Source organism: Diplotaxodon limnothrissa, linkage group LG12, assembly GCF_057381915.1.
Source record: "Diplotaxodon limnothrissa isolate DT_005_m linkage group LG12, D_limnothrissa_male_GT1.1, whole genome shotgun sequence".
Taxonomy (NCBI): Eukaryota; Metazoa; Chordata; class Actinopteri; order Cichliformes; family Cichlidae; genus Diplotaxodon; species Diplotaxodon limnothrissa.
The window spans coordinates 21,430,612-21,455,947 of NC_140607.1; the positions used below are offsets into that span (position 1 = coordinate 21,430,612).

A 25,336-nucleotide genomic window follows, 5' to 3' on the forward strand; every position below is an offset into this window, starting at 1 on the left:
ATGACTACGTCATAACAAGACTCACAGTATACCAAGACTTTACATTCATCATCTCATGGCTGTGAGAAGCCATACTAAACACTTATTTATGGGTGCTTATTGCAACATTTTTGTGACTTACATATTTGTCTATAATAAAAGCATTCAATGTCTGACGCAACATTTGAAAGAAATGCATGTATTGGTTATTGATATAATGTGAGATGGCACACTTATTGAGGTAAATAAACCTTTAAAAATATGTGATTTAGAATTACACATATAGTCTTTGTCCATTTGCAATATTACTTCCTGTGATATTATCACAACTTTAACTTGTCCCAATATCCAGGACTGAGTATGTGATATTTAAATCACACCACGCGCTCACACACTCGCACACACGCAAAACACACTCAGGATTTCTTTCAAGGTGCATATGAATGTTATTAAGGTTTAAAAACAGGCTGAACACACCTACATTCCCAGATGAGTAACAAAAACAAACAGCGGGCACTTTGCAGATGCAATGGCTGGCATGGAGCCACACCAGTATACTTAAAGTTTTCTTTTCTAGAGAGGCAAAAGGATAAAATGCAGGACGCTAATGTACTGACATCATTTCTGAGTAAAGTGAGAAGTAGAATAAAGCTGAAAGTTCAGGAAGAACGCAAGCTGTGATCCTAAAATCCTCCCTCCTCTGTCACTCTCTCGCTCACACACACACACACACATACACACACACATGAATAATCCTTTCCATTTAAAGCAGTTATTGCTTCTACTTCTGGAGTACAGTTAAGACAGCAAATCGTGACAAGAAGACTAAAGAAAGGAGCGGAACAAGAGACATGCTTCTGGACGGGTCAGGCTCACAGTTACGGGTCAGTATTACAGTTTCTCATCACAGTGATTGGTGACTGTCTTTGCTACACACTGAAGAACCTCCAAGGAGAAAAACATCGAAGCTCAACACGTCCTCGACCCTAAATGCAACGCACATCGCTTCATCCAGTAAAACTAGTGCTACATGATTCCGTTTCAGCTACTTTACCCTCATCGAGTGACATCTTCTGGTGGCTGTGAGATGGTCTGTAAGCGCACCTCGTGGGGTGGTGTCATATACTGTGCGATGAGGTCAAACAGACGCAGCTACTGTACGAGCTGAAGGTGGGATCCCGCATCCCAGTGGAAGGTGGACGGGACTGCTACATCTACTCTGAGAGGCTGACTGTAGAGGCTAGGGGATGAGAGATGGAGGTTGGGTGATAAGCAGAGGTATCGGGATTTTAGCTCAGACATTAACACAAACCTCATGAGGATACAGCACAGTGGGGACAAGAAAAAGGCAGAGGAGTAGGATGAAAGAGCAGGTTAATCTCTTGTGATAATCTTTCACTTGTACATATATATCTCTTTACCTTCCTCTCCACAAGGCAAGCCACTTTGATCAAAGTTTGGCGAGGCAGGTTCCTGCTGTAAACCCGCCTCCCAAAGCTGAAAAATCCCCACGGTACAGGAAATGACTTAAAGAACATCTTCCTCTACAGTCGGACATGTGGAACGGAAACAATGAAAGCGCGTGAAAATCACAACGAAACATCCGGACACACACACACGCACATACACACGCAAATCCAACGATTTAAAACAGGCAGAGCGACACAACGGTATGTTCTTTTACCCACAAAGATCTCAAGATATAGAATAATAATATATAGATTCTGAGCAAATGAAACCAAACAAGAAAAAAAAAAACAGGGAGGAATTTCTCATGTACCTGAAACAGCAGCATCAGTTGCATCGCATAGGGATCTAGTAACAGAAACAACACGCGTAACACACAGTCACGTAAGAGCATTTTAGTGCATACAATATTATGTACACAACACTGATATCCTGGGGCGATAATTGTAGCTTTACTGGACTTAGAGACCACTCGGCCAGGTGTGAAACTAGTTTGTGGTGCTGATTGAGTGCAGCATGGAGGAGGAGGGGGTAACAGTTGCCTAGAGATGACGTAATTCTCAGTATTTTAGTGTCTCTTTTTCTTAAGTTAAACTCTTCACCACTGGGTTAGAAAATGGGCCGGTGGTAGCCTACATTGCATGCCCGTCCCATTAAGCGGTGTCTCCTCCCCATCCCGCCCCACCCTTTTAACCCGCCCCTGCATTCCCTCGGTATTTGTAGTTAAACACAGGCCATGCGGCAGCAGTCACTCATGCTGATACAGATAACAGGAAGCACGTTTTGGTTGCTAGTTTCTTTTTTTTTTGTTGTTTTTGATTTTTTTTGTCTGTCTGGTTTTTGTTTTATACGAAATCATGCTTCTAGCCTAGTAGTAGATATTTTTTTCCCACCATTTCTTTAAAAAAAAAAAAAGTAATAAAAACTACAAGAAAATCTGTATCCTTTTTCTTCTGGTGCGTGCTGATAGTTGCCATAGCCACCGTGGTTGTCTTTGAGTTGGTTTCTCTTCATTTCCATCCGTTTGCCTTCTGATGTGTGGTCTTCCTCCCGTCAGCTGCTGCTGGTCATGTGTTCATGTAGGATGGTTTTGGTGAAGGGGTTGAATCCTGCGGAGAACTCTGAGGAGAGAGAGAGAGAACTGCAGTGATTTACAAGCCTCTCGATCGTCCTGCTACCGTGCAACACAGGTGGCATGCAAACAGCAACAAGCCAGTGCTAATGTGAGTGCCTTTGAATCCTGGTTATGCTACTATACTGCTTTATAGTGACTGAACGTTTTTCAGTTCCCTTCAGCTGATCCTCGTAACGTTCAAAGACTCAACGACACGTTAGTTCTGCCAAAGATTTACACGCAAATGGGGGCCAGCAGTGGTTTAACATTCAGCAGCGAGTCACTGGAAATATCAACAAGCTCAGGAATGTCATGGCATTTACGTTAGTGAGGGCAAGACACACACACGCACGTACGCACGCACACGCACACACATTATAGTGGCTCCATTTCTCCACACAAGATGCCTTACAGCTTTGACCTTGGGCGCTGTCATTTTACGATCTCTCTTCGCTGAGTGCACATTGCACCAGCCTTTTTACGGTGTTTCACAGCATGTCTGACAAAAGTAACTAAAGCAGTATACAGTGTGGTTGATGTACTGCCACACTAACAATCTCTTTCCATCAAACGTATGAAATAATATTTGTGTTCAATTTTTGCTTATGGACAATTTTATATATATATATATCATAGAAAGAACAGACTTGATAGGAAATTTTTAATTATTCATACATTTTACTTCATACTCTGATGTAAATACGGCAAAGTGTTTGTCAGGAGATCATTCCTATGGTTTATTTAAGCTAAACTCAAGAGGTAAAAAACAAATAGAAAAAAGATGACATTAAAAAGCATTATTGGATCATCAGTCATTAATATATCGATTAATTCCAAACACTAACTGTTTCTAGATAGTGCATACACTCACCGGCCACTTTATTAGATAGTGTTAGCACAAATATCTAATGAACCAATCACATGGCAGGAATTCATGTAGGCAAGGTTGCTAAAACCTAATGAATTTCAAACTGAGGATTAGAATGAGGAAGAAAGTTGATTTAAGTGACTTTGAACGTAGCATGGTTATTCATGCCAGATGTGCTGGACTGAGTTCTTCAGCAACTGCTGATCTTCCCATTCAAACATGTGCAACGTTTACAAAGTATGCTTGAAAAAATGTTAGGTTCTCTGTGTGAAAATGTTTTGTTGATGCCAGAGGTCAGAGGAGAATGGCCAGACTGTTTCAAGTTCATCAGTTGTCTACAGTGTCTCAAATAACCACTCGTTACAACCGAGATACACAGAAGAGCATCTCTGAACACACAACATGTCAAACCTCAAAGCGGGTGGACTACAGCAGCAGAAGACCCCTCTGGGTGCTGTAGTTTTTAGTTACTGTCAGTTAAAAACAGAAAAGTGATTCGCATTGGCTCTCTAGAGTCTAACAATAGAAGTTTGGAAAAATTTCTTGATTTCTGCAGCAAGATTTGAATGGCAGGGTAAAAATTTGGTGTAAACTCCATGAAAACATAGATACATCTTGCCTTGTATCAATGGATCACAGTTGCTGCTGGTGGTGTAATGATGGGGGACATTTTCTTGGCACGCATTGGGCCCCATAGTATCAAATGCATTAATTAAATGCCACATCCTACCACAGTATTGTTTCTGACCATTTCCATCCCTTTATGATCACAAGGTATCCATCTTCTAAAGGCTGATAATAACAAAGCTCAGTGGAGCAGGAGATTCACATCATGGCTGAGCAATTAACAAATCTGCAGCAACTGTGAGATGCTGTCATGTCAATATGGACCAAAATCTCTGAGAAATGTTTCCAGGATCTTGTTGAATCTGTGCCCCAAAGAATTAAGGCAGTTCAGAAGGCAAAAGGGGGCCCGAGCCAGTATTAGCAAGGTGTACCTACCAAAGTATCCGGTGAGTGTACATCACCTGGATTTGTACTAACTAAAACTCCAAATCTAAATCGATTGCAGTTTGTATTAGACACAGCAGACATTTGCAAGAGCTACCAAATCATTTTTCAAGCATTTAGAGTTTTCCTGACAGCACTTTTTTTCCCCTAATGCACACACACACAAAAATTACATCTGTATCTTTTTCCTTTTTATATGCGTTCATGTGTGTCATTTATATTTGAACTATTAAAGATTTAGGTGTCATTTAGCTGCGCCAGCGTCACACCATATGTCATAACATTAGTAATTATTGAATTAAATGTACATTCAGATGCATTTAATCCAGACAGACTGGATTAAATGGTGTTGTTCACAGGTCAGAGGAAGCACTGTGGGTCAGTCCCCTACCTGCGGGGACGCAGCACTCAGTCTGCCTCACTGCTTAACTCTCCGCAGACTGGCACATTTCACTATCTGAGCACCTTTCTTCACATCCACAGTATCGGGCTACATCAGAGGGTGGGGGAGGGGGTTGACCGCAGAAGAGGTGCGAGGATTTAGAATAAGTTGGATGACAGGAGCAGAACAAGAGGTTGAGGTAATATTAGTAAGGGAGGGTAAAACAAAGGAGAGAGAGAGAGAGAGAGAGAGAGAAACAAACCCACAGAGGAGGCAGACAGTGTCACACGAAAAAAACGAGGGCATACAAACAGGGAGCACAAGACAGGAAGTGAAACAGAAATGTGAGGGACAAAAGAGGAAATAAAAAGAGGAAAAAAAGGAAGTAATAATGTATAAACAGTCAAGCAAGGACAGAAGTGGTGGGTGGCAGATGGAAAGCCAGGTGGTGGTTCAGAGTAATGTCAGATAAAATTTGCAAAGAACTTTTTGAAAAGCGTTCTTAAGCTTCAAATGGATGGGCTAGGCCACATAACACAGCAGTTTCAGGAAATTTCACACAATCACAACAACCCTGTTAATCTCTGCGTCTGGTGTATTGAACCTCAACTTACTCAATGCAATTAATATTTGACCTCAACTTGGTTTTTGACTGATTAAGGCACACTTTCACAGTTAAAGGACTATGAACCTTATTCAGTTGCTCAGTGAGATAACTGACAGGGAGAAAGAAACACTGCAAGGAACCACTATAAGTTCATTCACTCATTAATGTGCAAGAACCCCCCCCCCCCCCAGATGAACTGCATTTGTGGTTTAGTGATGACCAAAACAGTGAAACGCTCATGAACTGATCTACTGTGAGCCTCTTAAAAAATCAGAGCACCTGAGCAGAGTGGATCCAGTTGTTCTCTTACATGCAGATAATGAGCATGAGAGCGAAGTATATGGGTGGAGATTAATGTTATGGGAAGTCAGCAATCAGGCAATTAATCAAATACACGTCCCTCTGTCTTCTGTTGCAATTTAGTCCTGACACATAGTGGAAAATGCCTAACCTTTATTTTCCAAGATCACAAACAAACTTGTGCTTATGCAGGTTAAGTTGCACAAGGACCGTTGGGGGATGCCTGGGAATCCACAGTGAGATGAAACGTTAAAACTTACTGCAGCACAGACCCCAGATACTACATGGATTTAAATGAAACAGGGTATGTATCATCTGATCTAATTCAGAGCATTTAGGCTTTGCAGGCTGGCCGCACACCCGAGGTCATCACGGAAGCTCCAGGCGAGACAGAGAGCTTCGTCTGCAGATCAGAAGCCCACCTTGCTGCTGTCCCGACCCAAGACGGCGTAGCTCATGAACTGCTCAGCATCGGCGTCCAGCTCGTTGGCGTCCTGCAGCGAGCCTTCCACGCTCACCTCCTGAAACCCCTCCTCACCTGATCCCTTCCCTCTGCGCACCACCTTGCGCACGATCTATCGCAGACACACGCGCACACAATCGCACACAGAAGGGTGGGAGAGAGTGATGGGCGAGAGCAGAGAGTGTGGAAAAGGCAGTGAAAAAGACTGGATCGGTGAAATATGCTGGGGGAAAACAAAGCGTGGATTTTGCAGTGTCATGTGCGATGAACAACTTTGTCATGATTATTAGTTTAATAATCGTTCCGTAAAAAGATCCGTGAAAGTGTTGTGATGATAAAACACGATAAAAAAGTGAAAACGGAGACATTCGTGTTCATGGACGCAATTTAAATGGCTGACCTTTTTTGTGACAATGTTTCCATGTTCATCCGTGAAATGTTCCTCGCTCACTTGCTCCCCAGGAAGATCTTCAACCTCATCACCCTGAGGACAGAGAAAAGCTTTTTTGTAACCATAAACGTTTTGAACTGTGGCAATAAAGGCAGTTAAAACAGCCGTTGCTGCAGCGCTGTTTGCATGGCAGATAGGTGAGGAGCGGGTGAGGTTGCTTGTGAGAGAGAAAGTAAATCTAACAGTGGGGATCTTATCACTTATAGTTACAATTGATGAGGTTCATTACTACACAACAGTGTTACAGCCCCCTATAATAGCAGCATGTCTTTAGAGCTATTTATAAGTTCAAAGAAATTCCTGAAGCCGGACGCTCGGCCTAAGAACGAGTGAAGGTCGAGCATGTGGAGGCCTGTATGAAACTCTAAAATTGATCTTTATCTCAATTTATATCACACATGAAACTAAATAATAATTAAAAAAAGAAGTGACAAACCTAAAGGGTGCAAGTCCAAAGCTACAGCTTATGTAACACCTACCCATAATAAAACAATCAACGTGTAAGGAAAAGTAAATCAACTACATCTTTAACCTCAGATTTAAATACAAAGTCACCAAAAAAGAAGAAACAACCAACTATTCATGTCAAATCCAGCTATATATGAACTATTTGTATCTAGAGCATCAGTTATCATACAGAATAATTATGTTATTTCTATACAACTTTTAAGCAGTTTCAGTATGCTGTGCACTTTAGGTTTAATCTGTGTAACAGATACACAATGAAATTTCATACTGGCTCCGGCCTTGGATTTTTCAGAAACATAATATCCTTTTCATTTGTATTTATTATCCCTCATTTTAAAAGCTTTCTGGATATTAAGGGAAATTTATCTATTATATGCTTTGTACATAATTTCAATTATATCATAATCCACCAAATCTCAGTGTGATTTTCAGTGTACTTAACAGAATAAATAAAAAATGTGCTGTTTTATAGAGTTTGAGATACAATAAGAAGGAAATGGCAAAGAGCCAATGAGAACTTTTTATAGAACTGGAGTCCAAACTTGTTGAGATGAAGACAATCTATTTACAGTATAAAAGCAGAAGATATATTTAGTTGCATCCTCAGTCATTTGATATTGTCATAGAAACAAACAAACATTGATGAAATCCCATCATTGTATGCCACGATTACTTGTGTCCATAATGCTGCACCTTCCCACTCCTCTCAGTAAAACCAGTCAAATAACTCACCACAAACCTATCCTGTATCACTTTCAACTTTTCTTAAATACACTGCATCATCCAAGAGTTCAGCAGCAGTGATTCCCCCCTGCTCTTTCATTTCTTTTTTCTCTCTTCTGCCACTAAGATCCTTTCTTCAAATTCGTGGATCTCAGTTTTGTTGTACCTTAAGAATGACTCTACGGCGGACGATTCTGGTGGTGACGTTCTCCTCTTCGTCGGGTACTCCCTCGATTTCACCAAGCTCGTGGTCCAGCTGAGTGTGTATGTAGGTGAGCACCGACCGCACCGAGCCACTGGCTATGTGGAGGACATTCTGACAGCTGATCACCAGGAACGCCAGCAGCACGAAGCTAAAGAGGAGTTCGGTAACTAGGGCCCACATTGCCCCACTTTGATCCCCAGTAAATCAACACGGTTGGCACAGAGCAACGCACGACTGCAGCCTCAGTCCCGTAGCTGGTGGTGACTCCTGCTTCTCACACTTCTCTTAGCTAAGGGAGAAGGTAACAGCTGCAGCCCTCTTTTGTCACTGGTTCAGCTCCGTTTTCTGGGGCCGTGGGCCCTTTTCTCCCCACGTCTCTTTCTCCTTCCTAGCGTCGAGTCACAACTATCCAGTCAAAGACACCAGATCCAACCAAAAGCAATCTTGGGAGGCTTCTATTCCCACCTCCCTCACTTTTTGACCATGTGATCTGTGAGCTTTAAATACCTCCATCAGAACGGCTCTGTGCGCTGTGGTAAGAACACTAAGAAACTTCTCACACATGCTCTAACTACAGCCTACACAACAAATTTCTCCTAAAACAATCATAGAATCTATTATGCAGCTGCCACCGCCTCCAAATTACGCTAAATGTGCTTTTTGGGTATCATTATGACCCACAAGAGGCATGAAGCCCACAAAGGCTCTGAAAGGCTCTATTTTTGTTCTCTCACAGTCTCACAGCTGAGATTGTCCCATACAGTGTGATGTGTCTGTGTTGTGCCAGAAAGTTAACATGTGGGAATGACTGGGGTTGGGATCGTGTAACGCGGGTTGACGAGTGAGAGCGCTTTCTATATTTGGCTGGACACGCTGTTTGTGCCCAAATTGGGCCTAAGACCACTGTGTGTGTTCTTGGCTGTGTGTTTACGTTTGCTGTATGATTCCAGGATCGACATAACATAATTCTGATTAGTGAGGTTTTAAATGGTGACTTCTAGAAGAGGAAGTATGAAAGCAACCGCTTGTGTGTATAACACTGTAATGATTTTGCTGTATCACACTGTTTCTCCCAGGTTTACCTCTGCTGGAGCAGTTCGCCTTTTTTGTTTACACCACAAGAATTTGCTAAATGCAGTTTAACTATAAATACGGTTGTTCATTAATTTGGTTCAGACTAAAATGTTTGCCAGACATGGTAAAAGGAGTAATCCTACTCACTGTGACCACTTTAAATTTGCACGGGTGGTTTAACGTGCTCACCTGGCCCTTCAGGCGGACATCATCCCAGGCCCTCAGCTCTGGTACCCTGTGTGGAAAGCCCAAACCCTTCTCAAATGGTTGGGTACCTCTGAAGTGCCCCCTTAAGATCTCAGAGTGCCCCATGTCCCTCACAGGCTGAAGCAAGGCCTCCTGGGACATTCGGGAAGGGTCTCCATCCACAGCGTTACGCACTGATGACATCATGGTTTCCATGGTTTGCCTGGGTTTAGACTGATTGCCCACCCAAGCCTGAGTAGGGTCAGTGACAGGGATCCATCCCGGGCCTGTCTGCTCCTGCAGGTAAGAAAGGAAAGATCCTCCACCACCACCGTTTCCCCCATTGCCTGACCTGAAAGGAGATCAATGAATTCATTAGGAGGTGGTACATCATAAATATTTACTGATAGTGTTTTATAGCCCCAGGTTATATGACGTCACACCAACTGAGAGGCATACAGAGCTCGTACTCACCTGTCTCCATTCCGATCTGCAGCACTGCTCAGACCAGTTGACTCACTCAACCGAGCATACACCCTTTGCTGTCCTGCAACAAGAGAAAGCCCTTCCTCTGAGCCCATCCCGCCTCCTCCTCCTCCTCCAGTTCCATCACCACCAGTCGTGCTTGTGACGGCTGATGCCTCTGAACTCGCCTCTGACCCCTGACCATTGTTCAGCCCGTTAAGATTGATCCCAGCGATGGTACCCCCGAGCGAAGCTGGTGTGGTGGTGCTGAGCGAGTCAACGCCCATCTCTGAATCGTCTTCGGGCAGCTCAATGGAGCCACTCAGCACCCCACCCCCTCCGCTGGCTGCGCTGGCCTGACTGGCCGGCCGACCTAGACTTCCATACGGCAGCCCCAGCAGACCCTCCGAATCGTCAGCATTGCTGCATTCCAGCGAGGAGTCCTCCACAGCCACCAAGGAAGGGCTGTTGCCTGAGGGCCACACCTGTACATCAGACATCTCCATCAGGGTGTCTTCTTCTGTGGTGGCAATAGGTGCACAGTCCAGGCTGGAGACCTCCTGCCAGTAAGGCTCAGCACCCAGCGGGGAGGGCAGGCTGTACTGCATGGAAGCTGGTGAGAGAAGCTCTTCCTGCGGCAGCCCATAACCTGGAGCGAGACAGAGAGAGGCACACTGACACCCGGCCCCCCGCCTCGCTCCCCACCTCACCCCCCACAGCATCAGGACCCTGGGAGGGGGGGTAAGTTCCCCTGGCCAGTAGCTGGGCATTTAGGGGAGGAGTAGAGGAGGCTGAAGGGACAAATGGGAAAGGAGTGGGGATGGAGGGAGTGGAGGGCCAAGACAATAAGAGCTAGAATAAAGGTGCAAGGAGCTAAGGTCATGAGAGCAAGGGCAGCTTTTAGAAGAGAGGCTGTCAAGCTCAATCAGCCAGCGCTGACAGTAGCAGAGCAGCAGCGGTAGCAGCAGCAGACACAGCCAGCTGAACCAGTAGGCTGAGACTGGGGTTCGAGGCCGGCAGTGGCTGATGCTGCTCTGCTGGCTGCCACCTGCAGGGAGACGGAGAGGGATTATTGACACCTGTCCAGCAGGGACACACAAACACACACCCACTCTGTCTCACACCCACACCAGCACTCACATACGCTCACACTCGTATATGCATGCACTCAAACCCACTCAGAAACAGGCAGGTTAATACCGGTGTCAGGCTGGATGGCATGCTCGCAGGCAATCGCATTTTCTCGCATACACGCACGCATTCTTCACACAGCTGCTCTCTCACTGACTCATACTGTTTTTACAGTGCATTCAATATAACACAACTATGTAAAGATAAAACATAGTAGTATTCAAATTTATGCAAACAAATTACAACAGACTTCAATTTTCTTCTGCTAGGAAAGCCACAATGTTGCTGCCTCAAACAAATTTCAAGTGCAAATATATAATTTAGTAAAACTTTGTGTTAGTAATGAGCTGCGGACTCAGGTCACTCCTACAGCCGTCTTCTGAACAACCTTCGATAAAATATTTTTTTTTTCTTTTTCTTTCTTTCTTATGAAACCAGACCTGGCACAACTGAGTACAATGTCCCAGAAAGCATTAAAAAATATTGCAGTAGTAACTTCATGTAACATGCTAAAAATGAAAGAAAATCTAGATGAAGACTACACCTAAGGCTATTTTGCGAATATTAACATTTATATTTTCTAACCTGATTATACTAAATTTGTAAAGAGTGATAAACCTTTACAACATAAATATGTGAACAAATTGAAAAAAATGGTAATGCAGGTAAAGCAAAACATGAGTATCAGTATGACTGACCACTAAAGGACATACTATCCATATGCAGTACATAGATTACAGGAAGCAGAGGAAATGATTCTCCTTAATGTTTGACTCAGAGAGAGCGAGAGAGAGAGAGAGAGACCATGCGTATGTACTGTACAGTGGTAAGAAAGCTGCAGAGTGCAGGCTGCTGTAACTTGATTCATGGCCAGCAGTAGAGTACTGCTGAGAGTGCAGGCAATATTTGAGACACCAAGCCATCGAAAAGACCCTTGTCCTACTTTCTTTTTCACATCCCAACTGCTTTCAGTTATGTACAGTTGATGATAAACTCTGACTTCTAGTTTGTGATGTAGTTCTTTGACTTATGAAGATTTAGTCTAAACCAGATACAGAACATCTATACACTGCAGGCGTTTGATTTTCACTTGCAATCAAATTTATAGTACTTCAGTGCTACTGTACAAGATTCAAACAATCATTTGGTGTTTATTTAGGTCCCACAAGATACCAGGGCATCTGCTTTAAGAGGTTTAAAGTTTAGAGGCTTCAATTATATTCACTTTTAGTCTTCAAATGCATATATGATTGCCTGATGCCTGAATATATGATTATTAGAATTAAGATCTAATGACAAAGAACTCAAAACCAAATCAACCAAATAAACATGACTATCTATCTATCTATCTATCTATCTATCTATCTATCTATCTATCTATCTATCTATCTATCTATCTATCTATCTTTTAGGATATTTTGTGTTTGTGCTTTGTGGTAAGACCAAAAAGGAGGAAATAAGAATGTGAATTTGTAACTAACTGAGTTTGTCATCCCTCTCACTTTGTGGCAGTAGATTTGTAAATAACGAGAAAAGAAAGAGATCTGGGGAGAAAATTTGAAATAATAAAAAGTGTGAAATATGGAAAATGTGTCTGACAGATGTATGTACAGAAACATATATATATATATATATATATATATATATATATATATATATATATATATATATATATATATATATATATATATATATATATATATATAATAAACGATACAATTTTTGCCCAGTAAACGGGCACATATATGTATGTGGAAGCCACAAAACATTTAAAAAACACGTAGAGATGCTCACACCGATACACGCACACATACACACATAGAGACATATAGACTTCACAGTAATCAATGAGCACATTTAGAAACAGTTGGAGAACAAATTCAAACTGAACATCTCAAAACTCACAGAGACATCAAAGATAGATAGTTGCACAACATAAGATGGACACGGTTTACGTAGAATTAGCGACACACAAAACGATCACAGCATTCATACATGAACAGCAGACACAGTTCACAAAAAAAGGTCTGTGGCCTTTCTGTATCCCCTTTTAAGACAGATCATTGAGGAGTAACAGAGACAGACTGTAGTCATTCTCAGTATACATGCCATGCAAAGACACATGTCTGTTTGTCAGGCAACGTTAGGCACTGATGCAGCATTTGAAGCTTTATCTCCAACAGTCCAGTCTCAGAGCGGGCCCTCCATGCAAACACGAGGGAGATGAGCAATGAGCGAAGTCTTGTTCACATGCCGACATGCAGGAGAGCAGGGAAAAAAAGGGATGGGAAAGGAGGGAAAGGAAGGAGTGGGAAACAGAGAAGAGCAGCAAGAGAGGAAGAGGAATATAAAACAGGGTGATGAACACAGACAGAAACAGTGAGAGAGAGTGAGGGTCACCTCCCCCCTCCCAGTGGGTGCTGAGTACACAGTCTGTGTGAGGGGTATCTGTCACAGAGTGGACACTTAAGAAAGGTGGGGTTTTCAAGAGTCAGGAAAAAAAGAAAAAAAAGAAAAATGCATTTGTCGCAAAAAATAAAAGCTTAAGATGTGGGTCAGAGGTCAACATGAGGTCAGAGTTCGGAGAGGAAGTGAGAAGGAGGAAGAGTGGGGCGGCTAGGCTGCAGATGACCAGAGAAAAACAAAGAGAGGGACAGAGTCACAGGGAATGAATCAGGGCTCCCAAAAGCACATTCGGTGCACCAACGCTACCTCTAAAGACTCAAACTAAGTCCCATGCAGACACAGGCAGACAGAGGTCTAAAGGAAAAGGGGTTACTCTAGTATGATCAAGTGTATGCTTTGTTTAGTAACCTGGAGTCGCTTTTGAATAAACCTTTGCTTGCTTTTTATTTCAAGTTTGAAGGAATATTTTCTGCAAACACAGTACTTTAAAAAATAGAAATCGCGTTTGTTTTTGTGGTGATGGGGAGTCTATAGCGGACCTGATTTTAAATAATCACTGACATGTTTCAATATCCATGAATTTCCTTCCCTTTCTGTCCAAAGTGTCAGATGAGAAGATTGATGCCACACATTTCTGCAGTTAAAAAGCAGCTGGTTAGCTCAGCTTAGCATAAACGTGGAGAAAAAAGTGAGGTATAGTTAGCTTCTGTCCAGATGTGAAAGCAGTTCATTAGTGTCTTTTTTTTTTTTTAACTTTGTCCAAAGTTTATAGGTCTACGCTGTGGTTTTACTGAGGTTACCTGGTTAAAAATAAAGCCAGGGTTGCTAGCTGCTTCTTCCAGTCTCTTCTCCCTTCATGCTAAGCTAAGCTAACATGCAATGAGACATTATCTTCTCATCTAACTTCTGTGAATAAAGTAAAAACTGAAAATAATTATGTGCGCATTGTTCTTTATTTTTCACCACAATATTTTTAAATACTCTTTTCTTTTTTTTTTGTTGCTAGTTTTTACTTTTGCTAGTTTCACTCTTATTCACTGAAAAGTCATGCTGGGTGCCTCACTCTATTGATGTGACTTTAGTAAGTACTGAACTAGATCGTAAATCATAAACCTCTTGATTCTTTTTTTTCCACTGTAAAATAAGTCAAGTAAACAATATCCAGTTTTTGAAATCCGCCAAGTCAAAGCAGGAACGACCTTTGGGAGGCAAATAGCCAAAAAGACAGACAGACAGACAGAAGAGACAGATACAAAGTTATCAGATTCACTGCAGCTGTGATCTGAGCGTCTCCCTTTTCACGCTTTAGCCATCATGGTCACATCCGTATGCATTGTTACATCTCTCTTTATTGCTCCAGTTTTCACGGAGAGGACCTATCACCTGTCCGACTAACTCATCATCTGCACTCGAGGCAGAGAGGAGGAGCCAGTCCAGGAAGACGGGGAGCTCACAGCAGGCCAGATGTGAAAATGGAATCAATAAGATGTAGGGTATGCACGTGTGAAGGAAACCATGAGGAAAAGACTGAGGTCTGACAGTTGGTAAGAAGGCCAAATGTGCGAGGCTTTACTTGTGATCTACATGGACTCATCATGTATGACAAGGTGTTTTTATAGAGAATATGTCATGCTAAATGACAACACATTTTATAGAATTTTTTTTTATGATGCATAAAATTATTGTGAATTAGAATTGGAATTAAGCTCAGAACATCTTAACTACCAAACAAGCAAGAAAAAGACTAAACTCTGAGGATAGGAGAATGGAATAACTGAACCAATACACCATTAACCCCCTGAAGTATACCATTTAATTAAGGTTTCCTAGGTACTTCACTGCATTTCTATATTACCCTTTTTACAGTAGGAGTGTCCTGAGTCCCTCTGTGTGTTGCTGAGGTAAAATCCTGCAAAAGTTTGAGGCAGCTTTAAAACACAAGAGCATCACAGAGATTAAATAAGAAGGACATTGGGACAACAGAGTCATTTAGAGGGAAACAAACTTGACTTCATCTTCTGGGGAGTTTGGGGAAAGAGGTGCATGTTTATTGGAAAAGTGGCTGGAGATCAAGGAAATGGGACAGAAATGAGACCAGGCCATGGGATCTGGGGAGGGCGCTTACCATTGGTCATACCAGGGGACAGATGGTCTCTCTCGCTGTGTCGACGTCTGTTGACATCACGCGATCCTTGTCTCACAGGCTGAGGTGGCTGGCCCTCCAACATGTTGATGATGTCCATGCGGTCGATGCTCTTCAGAGCTGTGTACAAACTCTCCACTGCAGTGAAAAAAAGGAGTCACCGGCATGCATGGAAGAAAGAAGAAGAGGGGTGGGTTTCTAGAAATCATAAAAGTGTAGCTTTGAGTGAAGTGAAATGGCAAATGTCTACAGCAAATTTAGATTTACTGACTCTTTGCCCTCTTGCCCTCGAGAGTGGCCCACAGGTTGAGCAGTGCGGAGCTCTGCTCCAGCAGTGAGTTTGGATTCTCCACACGAATCTTGTTAATGTCATCCACACTCAGCTGAAGCTCACGTGCCAACTCTGTTTAGAAAGTGACAGAAGGAAGATCAAGAAAGCAGGAGAAATATTTATATAATTTGGCGTATGAGTCACGCCGATGAGGCGTACACAGAAGAGAAGGAACAGTCTCTGTAAAATAGCCACGGCTCTTGGCAGAGAAAATAATTAGTTTCATTGGCTGGGCACCATGTGTTAACTTTGTTTAATCAGCAGCATGCTAGCAAACTTGTCAGACATAAGATAAACACGGATGGTTTACCGCACATAAAACAGATCCACTCACCAGCCCAGCTCAGTCCCAACTGTTCTGCAATTACAGCCATCTTCAGCTCTGTCCTTTCCATAGCACTCATTGATGCTGCAGAAAACATAAATATAAAGCTGAGATGCTTAATGATTCTAGGCAGGCTGGAAATTAAGTGCTATGATAAGACATAATGAAGCCATCATCATGTATTATACATTATTCCCTAGAAGGTAGACAGATCTAGTTACATAAAGAAGTGAGAGTGAGAGACTCGTACCCATTGCAGGCTCATTTAGAGCACTGTATCTTTCTCTTAAAGCCAGCGGGGTGAGAGTTCGCCTTCGGTCTTCACTCCCAACAATCTGAAAGAAAACATCAATGCAGTCGGAAATCTCGGAAGAAATGTGAACAAATACATTGAAGTTGTCTTTTAAAGCTTTACCTTGATACATGGAGGCATAGCGATGTTGAGGTTGCAGAGCACATGCTGGCTGTCTTCATACTTGGTGGATTTGCGAAGGAAAGACAAAAATCCAGTGGGCTCTTTACTACTGTCCCTCACCTTAGACGCAGAGGTTAAAGGTTAAAAAAAAAATATGACAGATGCATGAGTAGAGAAAGACCTAATGGAGTAACAAAGAAAATAAAACTGAAGACAAGTCAAAAGGCAACACCTTAACAGAGACAGGAAGTCGATTATCTCTGAAGGCCTGGAAGCTAAAGCAGCGAGGCTGTTGGGTGGCCTTCCTCACCGGAACAAGATTCCCTGAACACTCCAGGTGAAGTGGCATTCCTTCCATAACCTGTAATCACAGAGGCATTAACACATGTACAAAGAAGTAATCCAATAAGCACAACATGGCCCAAGAACTCGATTGTCCTGTGTAAGAAGGTCTCTGAACTGACCTCTATGTCCCTGCTGCGAGCCACCTCTGTGAAGTTCTCATGCTGCTCCAGAGTTTTATCCATCTTGTCATCAGTCATGCAGTAGCAGCGCAAACGGCCCTCGCGTAGCTCATTCATTTTTGCAAACACCACAAACTTGGCCATGTAAGGTACGGCCGACAGCTCCCTGTACAGCAGGTTGGCAAAGGACACAGCCTCGGCTGTCCGAGGACAGTCTGCGAGCCAGAATCTGGGAGAAAACGATCACGTTCAGTCACATGCATCTGTTCTTTGTCTCTTTATAATCACAGCCAAGCTGCTTACTGCAGTGGTTGTAGATGGCAAAGAATTTGAATAATCTTTCTTTTTTCTGTGTTATGATGACAAATATAATTTCACTGCACATGCTGCTATCTGAACTTACCGTGCAGAAACATTGGTTGTGAAACTGGCACATTCACTAGCATAGATAAGCTTAGTAGTGCCAGTAATGTCCTCCCATTGAGCTGGGGCTGTACCACCTGGGAGTCACAGAGAATGAGAGAGAGCACACCGAGTGATCAGCAGTCATAAAGAGTAAGTCTAGTGATGGCAGCATTTTAAACCAAGTATTTTAACCAAGCCTGACTATCAGCTGCATACACAAATCTTTCTTTGCTTTGGAAGTAAACTGCTGACATTGACACAAACACCCACGTGACAGCTGTGGCATGGAGTACCTATGACAGAGCAGAGAAGACGCAGACTGGTAGTATCACCCTCCCCAGAGTCTCGAGGGCTCTCCCTCCAAGATGGAGGCAGGGGAATACGTAGGCCGATTGGTCGGTGAAACTTGCGCCTCCGAGGCTCCACCGTGACTACGGGGCTAAAGTTTGCTTGGTTACCGAGAAGCTTTGCAACCAGCTCATCTGGAACTGGCTGAGCCTGAGGTTGGGAGTCGATGATGGCAAAAGGGAGCACGCAACAGGGGGCACGGTTTTGATGAAAGGGAGATTAAATGAAAATAAATAAATATGAAGGAGGATTTTAAAAAAAGATCAGGATGCCATGTGTAATGAGTTGATTGTAGGTGGATGATGAGACAACAGAAGTGGATAACAGAAAGGACAACCAAGTGGGGAAAATTAAAGATGATGAGAAAGAGAGAGAAAGAGAAATAAGGCCGCAGTGAACAAACTACTTCAACACAGAAACAATACATCTGAAAACCAAATAGTAACACAAACTGGTTGCATGACTTTACAAGTATATTTTTTATTGTAAAATGTAACAAAGTATGTTAACAAGAAGCTTTTACAATCATTAATACAGGAGAGATATCAAGTAAAAAGGCACTGTGGCTTTTCACAAGGCCATTGATGATGCAATTACTACAACAGCATTTTAGTTAAACAGATATGTTCCTAAAATATAGCCATGTAAGAAAATACTGAACATTATATTTCACTAATATTCAGTTACATTCACTATCAGCGTTGTTAGTTTGCAAAACCTATCGAGCTCAGATTGAATTCACTCGTGTGCCTAAAAGAAAAACAATTTCATCAAAACAGTAGTAGAAGGTCCACTTTTCATTTTGATTTACTGAAACATGATTTGGAGTCACACAAGCTGCTTAAGCTGCCGATCTATGTATGGAAAGAAGATTTTGAATGAGGAATTAATGCAATCAGAATCTTGAACTGGAACAAAAGAACATGCAGCAAAACAAATGGCAAAACAGTCGGTATTGTTTAAGCAACCAAAATAAAAATCACATGCAAACGAAACCTTGAAATCCCAAATATGCACGTCTGAGAAACAAATAGATGCATACGGCGAAGAATTAGGAAGGCAGAAACTCGAATGAAATCAATATAGTTTTATGTCTGATGACTGGATTGTTGTTTTTAGAGAATTAATGTACAGTTTAACTGTATTTTTAAAAGTAAAATCACATTACTGAATGTATTTTAGTCTTACAGTTAACAGCCCAGTGCCATGATATGTGACTCCTTGATGTGTTGGGGACATGCAGTCCTATGTCTTATATGTCCTCTTAAAAAAATTACTGCTTTACAGAATGTGGTGCTAAAGTTGAGCTAATAATTATTTATATTTTTTTTGTTTAGACAGCAAAGACACTAAAAGACTCAAAAGGCTCAAAAATAGATATAAACTTATATGGGCTTATTTTTTAGATATCTTAATTTAGTGTGTAAAATGCTAAGTACAGAGAATATGGTCAAGAATACATTAGCGAGAAAGACGTCACTGAAATCAGTCCAGTGTTATACAAAGGTGCCAAGTGCATGCAATGTGTGAAATGTAAGGCAAAAAGGTCCTCCCAAAAAAAAAAAGAAAAGAAAAAATGGACAAACAGACAAAAACAGTAAAGTAAATCAAAGAAACTTGGCACAAATGCTCATAAGAATACATCATTACACAATCAAAGTAAATCCAACATGCAACACAGGCATTAACGATTCTGTTTCTCCTCTCCTTCCTTCTCCACTTCGTTCCATCTCACCTGCAGCCCCAGACGGACTCGTTTGGTGACTGCTGTCTCGGGAAACGTGGCCTGGACCATCGGCACTAGTTTACTTGTCAGGGAGCCTCCTTCCGGGCCAATCAGGTCACTTTCTTGTTGCACTCGTGACACAACGGCAAAATAAAGGGGGAAGTCGGTAGAGATGATGCGGCGGATTCGCTTCTTCCCAAGTTCTTCTTGGCTTTCTAAATCTGAAGGGAGAAGAAGTGGTTGCGTTTGTTTAACAATGACACTAGGCCGTGGCTTAACTGAGTGTCAGCCTGAGATCAGCCTTTAAACTCTTACCCTCATCCATCCCGTTGAGGATTGTTTCTAGCACCTCGTCCCCGTAACGGTTGCGGTGTTCTTTCCAGACCGAGCCATTCTCACTCCTCAGCACTACGAGCTCCCGGTCACCACGACTGAGAGCAGCAAAGTGGGGGATCTCCACAATCACCGGTCTGCCACACATACAGAATTACACATGAGTAGAGAAACCCTTTTCTAACAATACATAAAACACTTTAAAAAAAAAGAAAAAAAAGAAGCTTCCTCACCCCAGAAACTGCATCCCTGCAGGACCCAGGGAAATGATTCTGCTGGCCAGCCCCTCTCCCTCCACCAGTGGAGGGGGGCTGGTCAGCTTCTGCGGCTTCACCAGGCGGCAGGTAATGCGGGTGGGTGCAGCACACGTCCGCGGAGGTATGATGACACGCAGACCATTATGCCTGCTGCCTCGCATTGAACCGCCACGCGCATCCACCATAAAACTGACCAGGAACCTGTTATCGGACAGCGATTGTGACGGTTAGTTTTCCGATCAGATTGTAAGCAGAGATGAAGTGATTCTTATGCTTGCAGTGCTGACCCCGTGTGTATGGGACTGGCGACTGGGCTGACATTGTCTGACGTCTCAGTCGCAGGGCTGCTGGGAATCAGTGAGTCCTCGTCGTATTCTTTGGGCAGTGGAAGTGGAGTGTGTTGCTACAACAGACATAAACAAATAAATGATTTAAATAACTAAAAACTTTTATTACTTCTTAAAAAAAAAAAGGTATGAGAAGCGATATGATGGGTACTGAAAACCTGTGTTTATAGTCACTAAAATTCTAGTTTTACAGGGAATGTTGAGAAGACATTTTGGCAATGACTAAAAGGAGGGTTTTATGTCATGTTACAGAAATGCTGAAACAAATGAACCAGAAATCAAAACTGTGTGTTTACACATTTTAAAACAACATATTTTTTCGTGTATATGAAATATGTCTTATAATAACTCTGAAAGTCACTTACATTTCTTATACTAAATAATATTCACTGCCTTCTTAAAATTATGCGTGGGAATAATTTTTAAAGAGGAAACTTTGACTCTGCCATTGCAGCACTTTGTTCTTTTCTGTTGTAGATTTGCTGCTGTGCTTGGGATCATTGTTTTGTTGCATGACCCAGTTTGGGCCAAGCTTCAGCTGTTGGTCAGATGGCCTCACATTTAACTGTAGAATACGTTGGTATACACATGAATCGATGATGATTTCAATGACTGTAAGTTGCCCAAGGCCGGTGGCCACAAAGCAAGCCCAAATCATCGCCGCTCCACCACCCGCATGACAGGTGGATAGTTTGACCTTGAGTTGAATTTGCTGGGACGTCTATTCCTGGGAAGACTGATGAGTGTGTTGAATGTTTTCCACAGAATGACCAACTCCAAATTGTTTGGAAATAGCCTCATAACCCTTCCCAGATTTATGTTTAATGACTTTACTCCTGAATGCTAGACCAGAAAACTGCCAAAACCTATGTTTTTATAGAGGTGCTCACACTTACTGATGATCAATTAATCAAGTGCATTTAATTGAAAGCACCTGGCTGCTACTTATGCTCTTAATTCCTATGGAAAATATATGTAAGGGTTTTCTTGTTGTATACCCTTAAACTTGCTTTTTCATATAGCTGTACAATGCAACTATAGGTTGATTCATACTTGATTTTAATAATTATGTTGGCTTTGAATGGGGCCATTTTCAAGAGTAAATAACAGTATAACACATAAAATAGCTATAAAACCTTTTCCCCCCTGTTTTTTTCCCCTTTTTTATGCAGGAGCAGAAAGAGGTAGACTAATACTAAAGAGTCTGGCTTTCTCTGCTGCTCCGATTTTGTCATCTGATGATTTTATGAAAGTGCAATAAAAGCATTTACTATTTTAGGTTTTCTGTATCTCAGTGATACTGCTCTGTAGTACCTGATCTATCTCATGTTCTCTCAGGATAACAGGCTCTGGAGAGACACGAGGGATCCGTGGAATGGCTGGCGAATAATTTCTGTTGTAGGAAAAAAGGAAAAAAAAAACGTCAGATTTAAGACATTTCTTTGCATCTCCTCCCAAGTGTTCATCCTGGTGTTTAATGTGTGTGTGTCTATGGTGCAACCCCTACGATCCATCCACCTATTAGCTTAAGGTTACTAGCTTGGCTCTCTCCCCTGCTTCCCCGACCAGCCCCCCTTACGCTGTGCCCAGCCCTCTCTCGTACTCCAGTGATTTCTTGGGGGAGAGGAAATCGTCATCATGGTCTTTCATGTCATCCATCTTCATGTACCTGGCCCCTTCTGTCCCCAAGAGCTCCTCTCCTTCAGAGAACAACATGCCAAAGAGAGCGAACAGACCGTGGTCAGGTTGGTGAAACAGCATCAGAGAAAGAGAGAAAGAAGAGAACAGGGTTGTTAACCAGCTGTGAGAAGTGTTAGACAACATGATATCCCAGCTGATGGCTCTGCTATGTGGTGGTTAGACTGGTGAAATGAAACATCGGTGAAAATGATCTGGCCTTATTATAGCGAGTCAGCAGCACAAACACAAACATATTTTTATCCAGGATACAATAGTAGAATTAAAGCTGCACAGTTGTTCCCACTTTTTGAATAGAAAGGAGTAGATGAAACATTTTCTCCACACAAAACTGGAATTTAAGGGAAATTGTGAAAAAGATGAAATATATGACACACTGGTGGAAAAAACTAAACACAAAGGGATGTGAGAACATGGTTTGAGTGGGAATTTTTTAAAGGACCCAAAAAAGTTGCCTTTCACTGAGAATCTTCTCTTTTCTAACTTGGAGAAACACTGCTAACTGTAGCAACAGAGAAATGGATCAAGCTTTTGGAAATTTGTTCCGGAATAGGAAAAAAGGCATCCATTATTCTGACCTGATTCATTTTTATATGTTTTTGACTAAAAAGCAAAAAAAGGTTTTGTTAAGTGAACTCTAATTTTGAAATCATCACTGAGAGTCATGAACTGATTGTATGAGATGATCTTCCCATGCCTTGTTATCATAGAGGGAAAGACAAGAACTAACTCTAAGTTGAAGGAAGTGTTTTCCATGTCAGAATCCTTTAAGCTACTCCCAACAATAACGGAGAGGAGAAATAATCTTTTATTATTAAGTACAAGTCCTGGATTTAGGACATGACAAAGAGATTGAATGCATCGCCTGACAACAGCAGCCTGTTAAGAATTGAGACCATCAGTAAAACCTTTTTGTACCAGTTTGGGGAGAGCACTTAAGTGATATTCAGGAGAGGTCACTATGTGGGTAAAAGTACTGTTATCAAATAGATAAATAATTGACCAGTACAAGAATAATACGATATGCAGAAACCAAAAAACATCTATGGACGTAATAAATGGACAACAAACTGTTAAAAACGGGTTGTTAAAACTACAAGCATATATTCACTTATAATAAAGGGTTAGGCTATAAAATGCCTGCAGTAATCAACAATCTGCTGTTATTATCAAATAAAAACCAGTAAGCAGTAAATTCGACTTCTATTAAACAAAATTGCCACCCCTCTGGCTTTGGAATTAAAAGCTGAGTGAAAGACATCACCCACTCATCGACACCGGAGACTAATGGGATCTCTAATGGGAACGAGATGTCAGCATTTAAGTGTTTCAGATGAGAGAATACCTTTGACAGTCTAGCTGGATTGTTCATACCTTTAATATTCAAGCTCAGGGGCCTGATACAAGATTCAGCATCTGGGTTTTAAGGTGTTAATTTAAGGTGTCACAAGAATGGGGACAAGGCAAAGAGGGGGAAATGAGCAACATAATTCCTTGATGGGGTTGTGTTTATGGCTAATTGTTGGACAAAAGATGTGACGTAGGATGAAAGGAGAAAAAAACGTATTACTGGAATAAACAGTGAAGTGGCCTGAATTAAATGGAAGAAAGTTTCAGTTGTTTTTACTACCTACTATAAAGAATTGTGATTTTTACAGTGGGTTCAATGTAGGAATTAAAAATAAAATTGACATTCTGTCAATTAACAAAAACTTTTTTATAATTATAAGAGAGACTGCGCAATGAGCTAATGAGCTTCCTTACAATTTAAGCCCCAAACAGCATTTCGTTATCATGTGGAAAAACTGAGATGTATTCTTATATTAAAATATCTCAGGGTGTGGTTAAACTTCTTCACTCCTGTGACCCACGAAAGATCAGAGCGGGCTGCATGTGGCCTCCAATGTAAAATGAGTCTCACATCCTTGCTCTAACAGAACACTTCTGCTCCTATAGCTGATCAAATTGCTGGTGAGGACAATAATAATAAACCATCTTATACTATAATATGGGAAATATGGGTGGAGTCACTGCTACAGAGAGCCGATCTGAGGACATCAACAATACAGCAGGACACTGTGGGCAGCTGATTCAGATTAACTGATCTTTACTACATCTGAATAAAAAGATAAAAATGTGCTCTTGACTTTGGAAAAGTTCATAAAATCCAGCTAGAGACAACACTGTTACTGATGAGCAGAGGGTGCATCAGAGCACGGAGCAGCATAATTTAATTTCTAACATTTTAGACAGCCGCTGCTTCAGAGAGTGATGCTGGAGGCGATTTGCTCTAAAAGAGATGAACACAAACACAGAGACAAGCAGAACAACAGAATTTCACTCCACGTATAACACCAACAGTGCAAGTTGCTCTCTGCTGTCCTTAGAACAAAGCACATATCTAGAAGTGAATTGAGGTGCTCTTCAGTTACTTACCCTCCAAAACAGGCGATAATGTTAAAGTGTTAATCAGCATCAAATGGAAATCTTCCCCGTGTGCGTGAATTAGTGACTGCAGCAGCCTGTGTGTCTGCATGAGGTCCCAGAGCCACAGTGATGTCGTAGTTATCATTACACCACATTTGACTCCATGAGTGCGCTACCCACAGGTTCACAAGTTAGCTCATGTCCTGCGTATCCTCTGTCTTGTGTGCCATGCATGTGTTGAGTAGGCGAAGCAGTCTGCTAATATCAGTTTACCAATCCGGATGTGAGATGTGTCTTTAAGACGGCGACTCAGCTACTTTCTATATTTAGAGCCACACTGACAAACTGTTGGTTGAATTATCAGGGGCCTAAAAATATCAAGACATGATATCCCATGACATTATTGTCAGCGGTATTGTAGGCGTTAAACCTGAGAAACCTTAAACCTGTCATAAGTGATTTTTTTTTGGGCCACACGGGGGCAGCAGAAAATAGCTGTGACCTGACCAACGGTTCATCTGTGACACGACACAACCATAGCATTTTTTTTATCCTGCTTTTCTTTTTACTCATAATTCTACGTCCTCTGCTTAATCATGCGCGTAAATGTCTTTTTGTTTAATAGCTCCGTAGCTAACAGTATTCTGCAAAAGTCTCAAGCTATCTCTCATTTCCTTATATTCTGCTTCCAAGTTTCTAAAGTGGTCTTGAACAGTAGTTAGGAGTAGGAACTTTATTTGATTCTATTTTTTAAGCCACTGATGTGGGGTGGAAGAAGTGGAGGACAAGCCTAAAAAACTACCTATAGGAGTGAAGA

At 41.9% G+C, this 25,336-nt stretch overlaps 1 protein-coding gene across 2 annotated transcripts in view; it reads right to left on the reverse strand.

Moving 5' to 3' along the window:
• Positions 1 to 2,503: 2,503 nt before the first annotated feature.
• The window catches only part of ank1a (ankyrin 1, erythrocytic a), an 82,866-nt gene continuing 60,033 nt past the window's right edge, over positions 2,504 to 25,336 (reverse strand). The window contains exons 25-45 of one of the 2 annotated variants that reach the window (XM_085367320.1): positions 21,974 to 22,094; positions 21,709 to 21,787; positions 20,335 to 20,450; positions 20,024 to 20,248; positions 19,773 to 19,927; positions 19,467 to 19,678; positions 17,677 to 17,881; positions 17,382 to 17,478; positions 16,979 to 17,207; positions 16,747 to 16,875; positions 16,515 to 16,634; positions 16,350 to 16,434; positions 16,109 to 16,183; positions 15,715 to 15,846; positions 15,426 to 15,581; positions 9,773 to 10,412; positions 9,302 to 9,650; positions 6,592 to 6,675; positions 6,151 to 6,303; positions 4,831 to 4,929; positions 2,504 to 2,567 (exon numbers count right to left, since the gene is read on the reverse strand). In XM_085367320.1, coding sequence (XP_085223446.1) covers positions 4,858 to 4,929; positions 6,151 to 6,303; positions 6,592 to 6,675; positions 9,302 to 9,650; positions 9,773 to 10,412; positions 15,426 to 15,581; positions 15,715 to 15,846; positions 16,109 to 16,183; positions 16,350 to 16,434; positions 16,515 to 16,634; positions 16,747 to 16,875; positions 16,979 to 17,207; positions 17,382 to 17,478; positions 17,677 to 17,881; positions 19,467 to 19,678; positions 19,773 to 19,927; positions 20,024 to 20,248; positions 20,335 to 20,450; positions 21,709 to 21,787; positions 21,974 to 22,094 — 3,434 coding nt within the window. In that variant the 3' untranslated portion in view covers positions 2,504 to 2,567; positions 4,831 to 4,857. Of the gene's footprint in view, positions 2,568 to 4,830; positions 4,930 to 6,150; positions 6,304 to 6,591; positions 6,676 to 7,999; positions 8,468 to 9,301; positions 9,651 to 9,772; positions 10,413 to 15,425; positions 15,582 to 15,714; positions 15,847 to 16,108; positions 16,184 to 16,349; positions 16,435 to 16,514; positions 16,635 to 16,746; positions 16,876 to 16,978; positions 17,208 to 17,381; positions 17,479 to 17,676; positions 17,882 to 19,466; positions 19,679 to 19,772; positions 19,928 to 20,023; positions 20,249 to 20,334; positions 20,451 to 21,708; positions 21,788 to 21,973; positions 22,095 to 25,336 lie in introns of those variants that run through there. The other variant, XM_085367321.1, reaches the window with a different exon arrangement.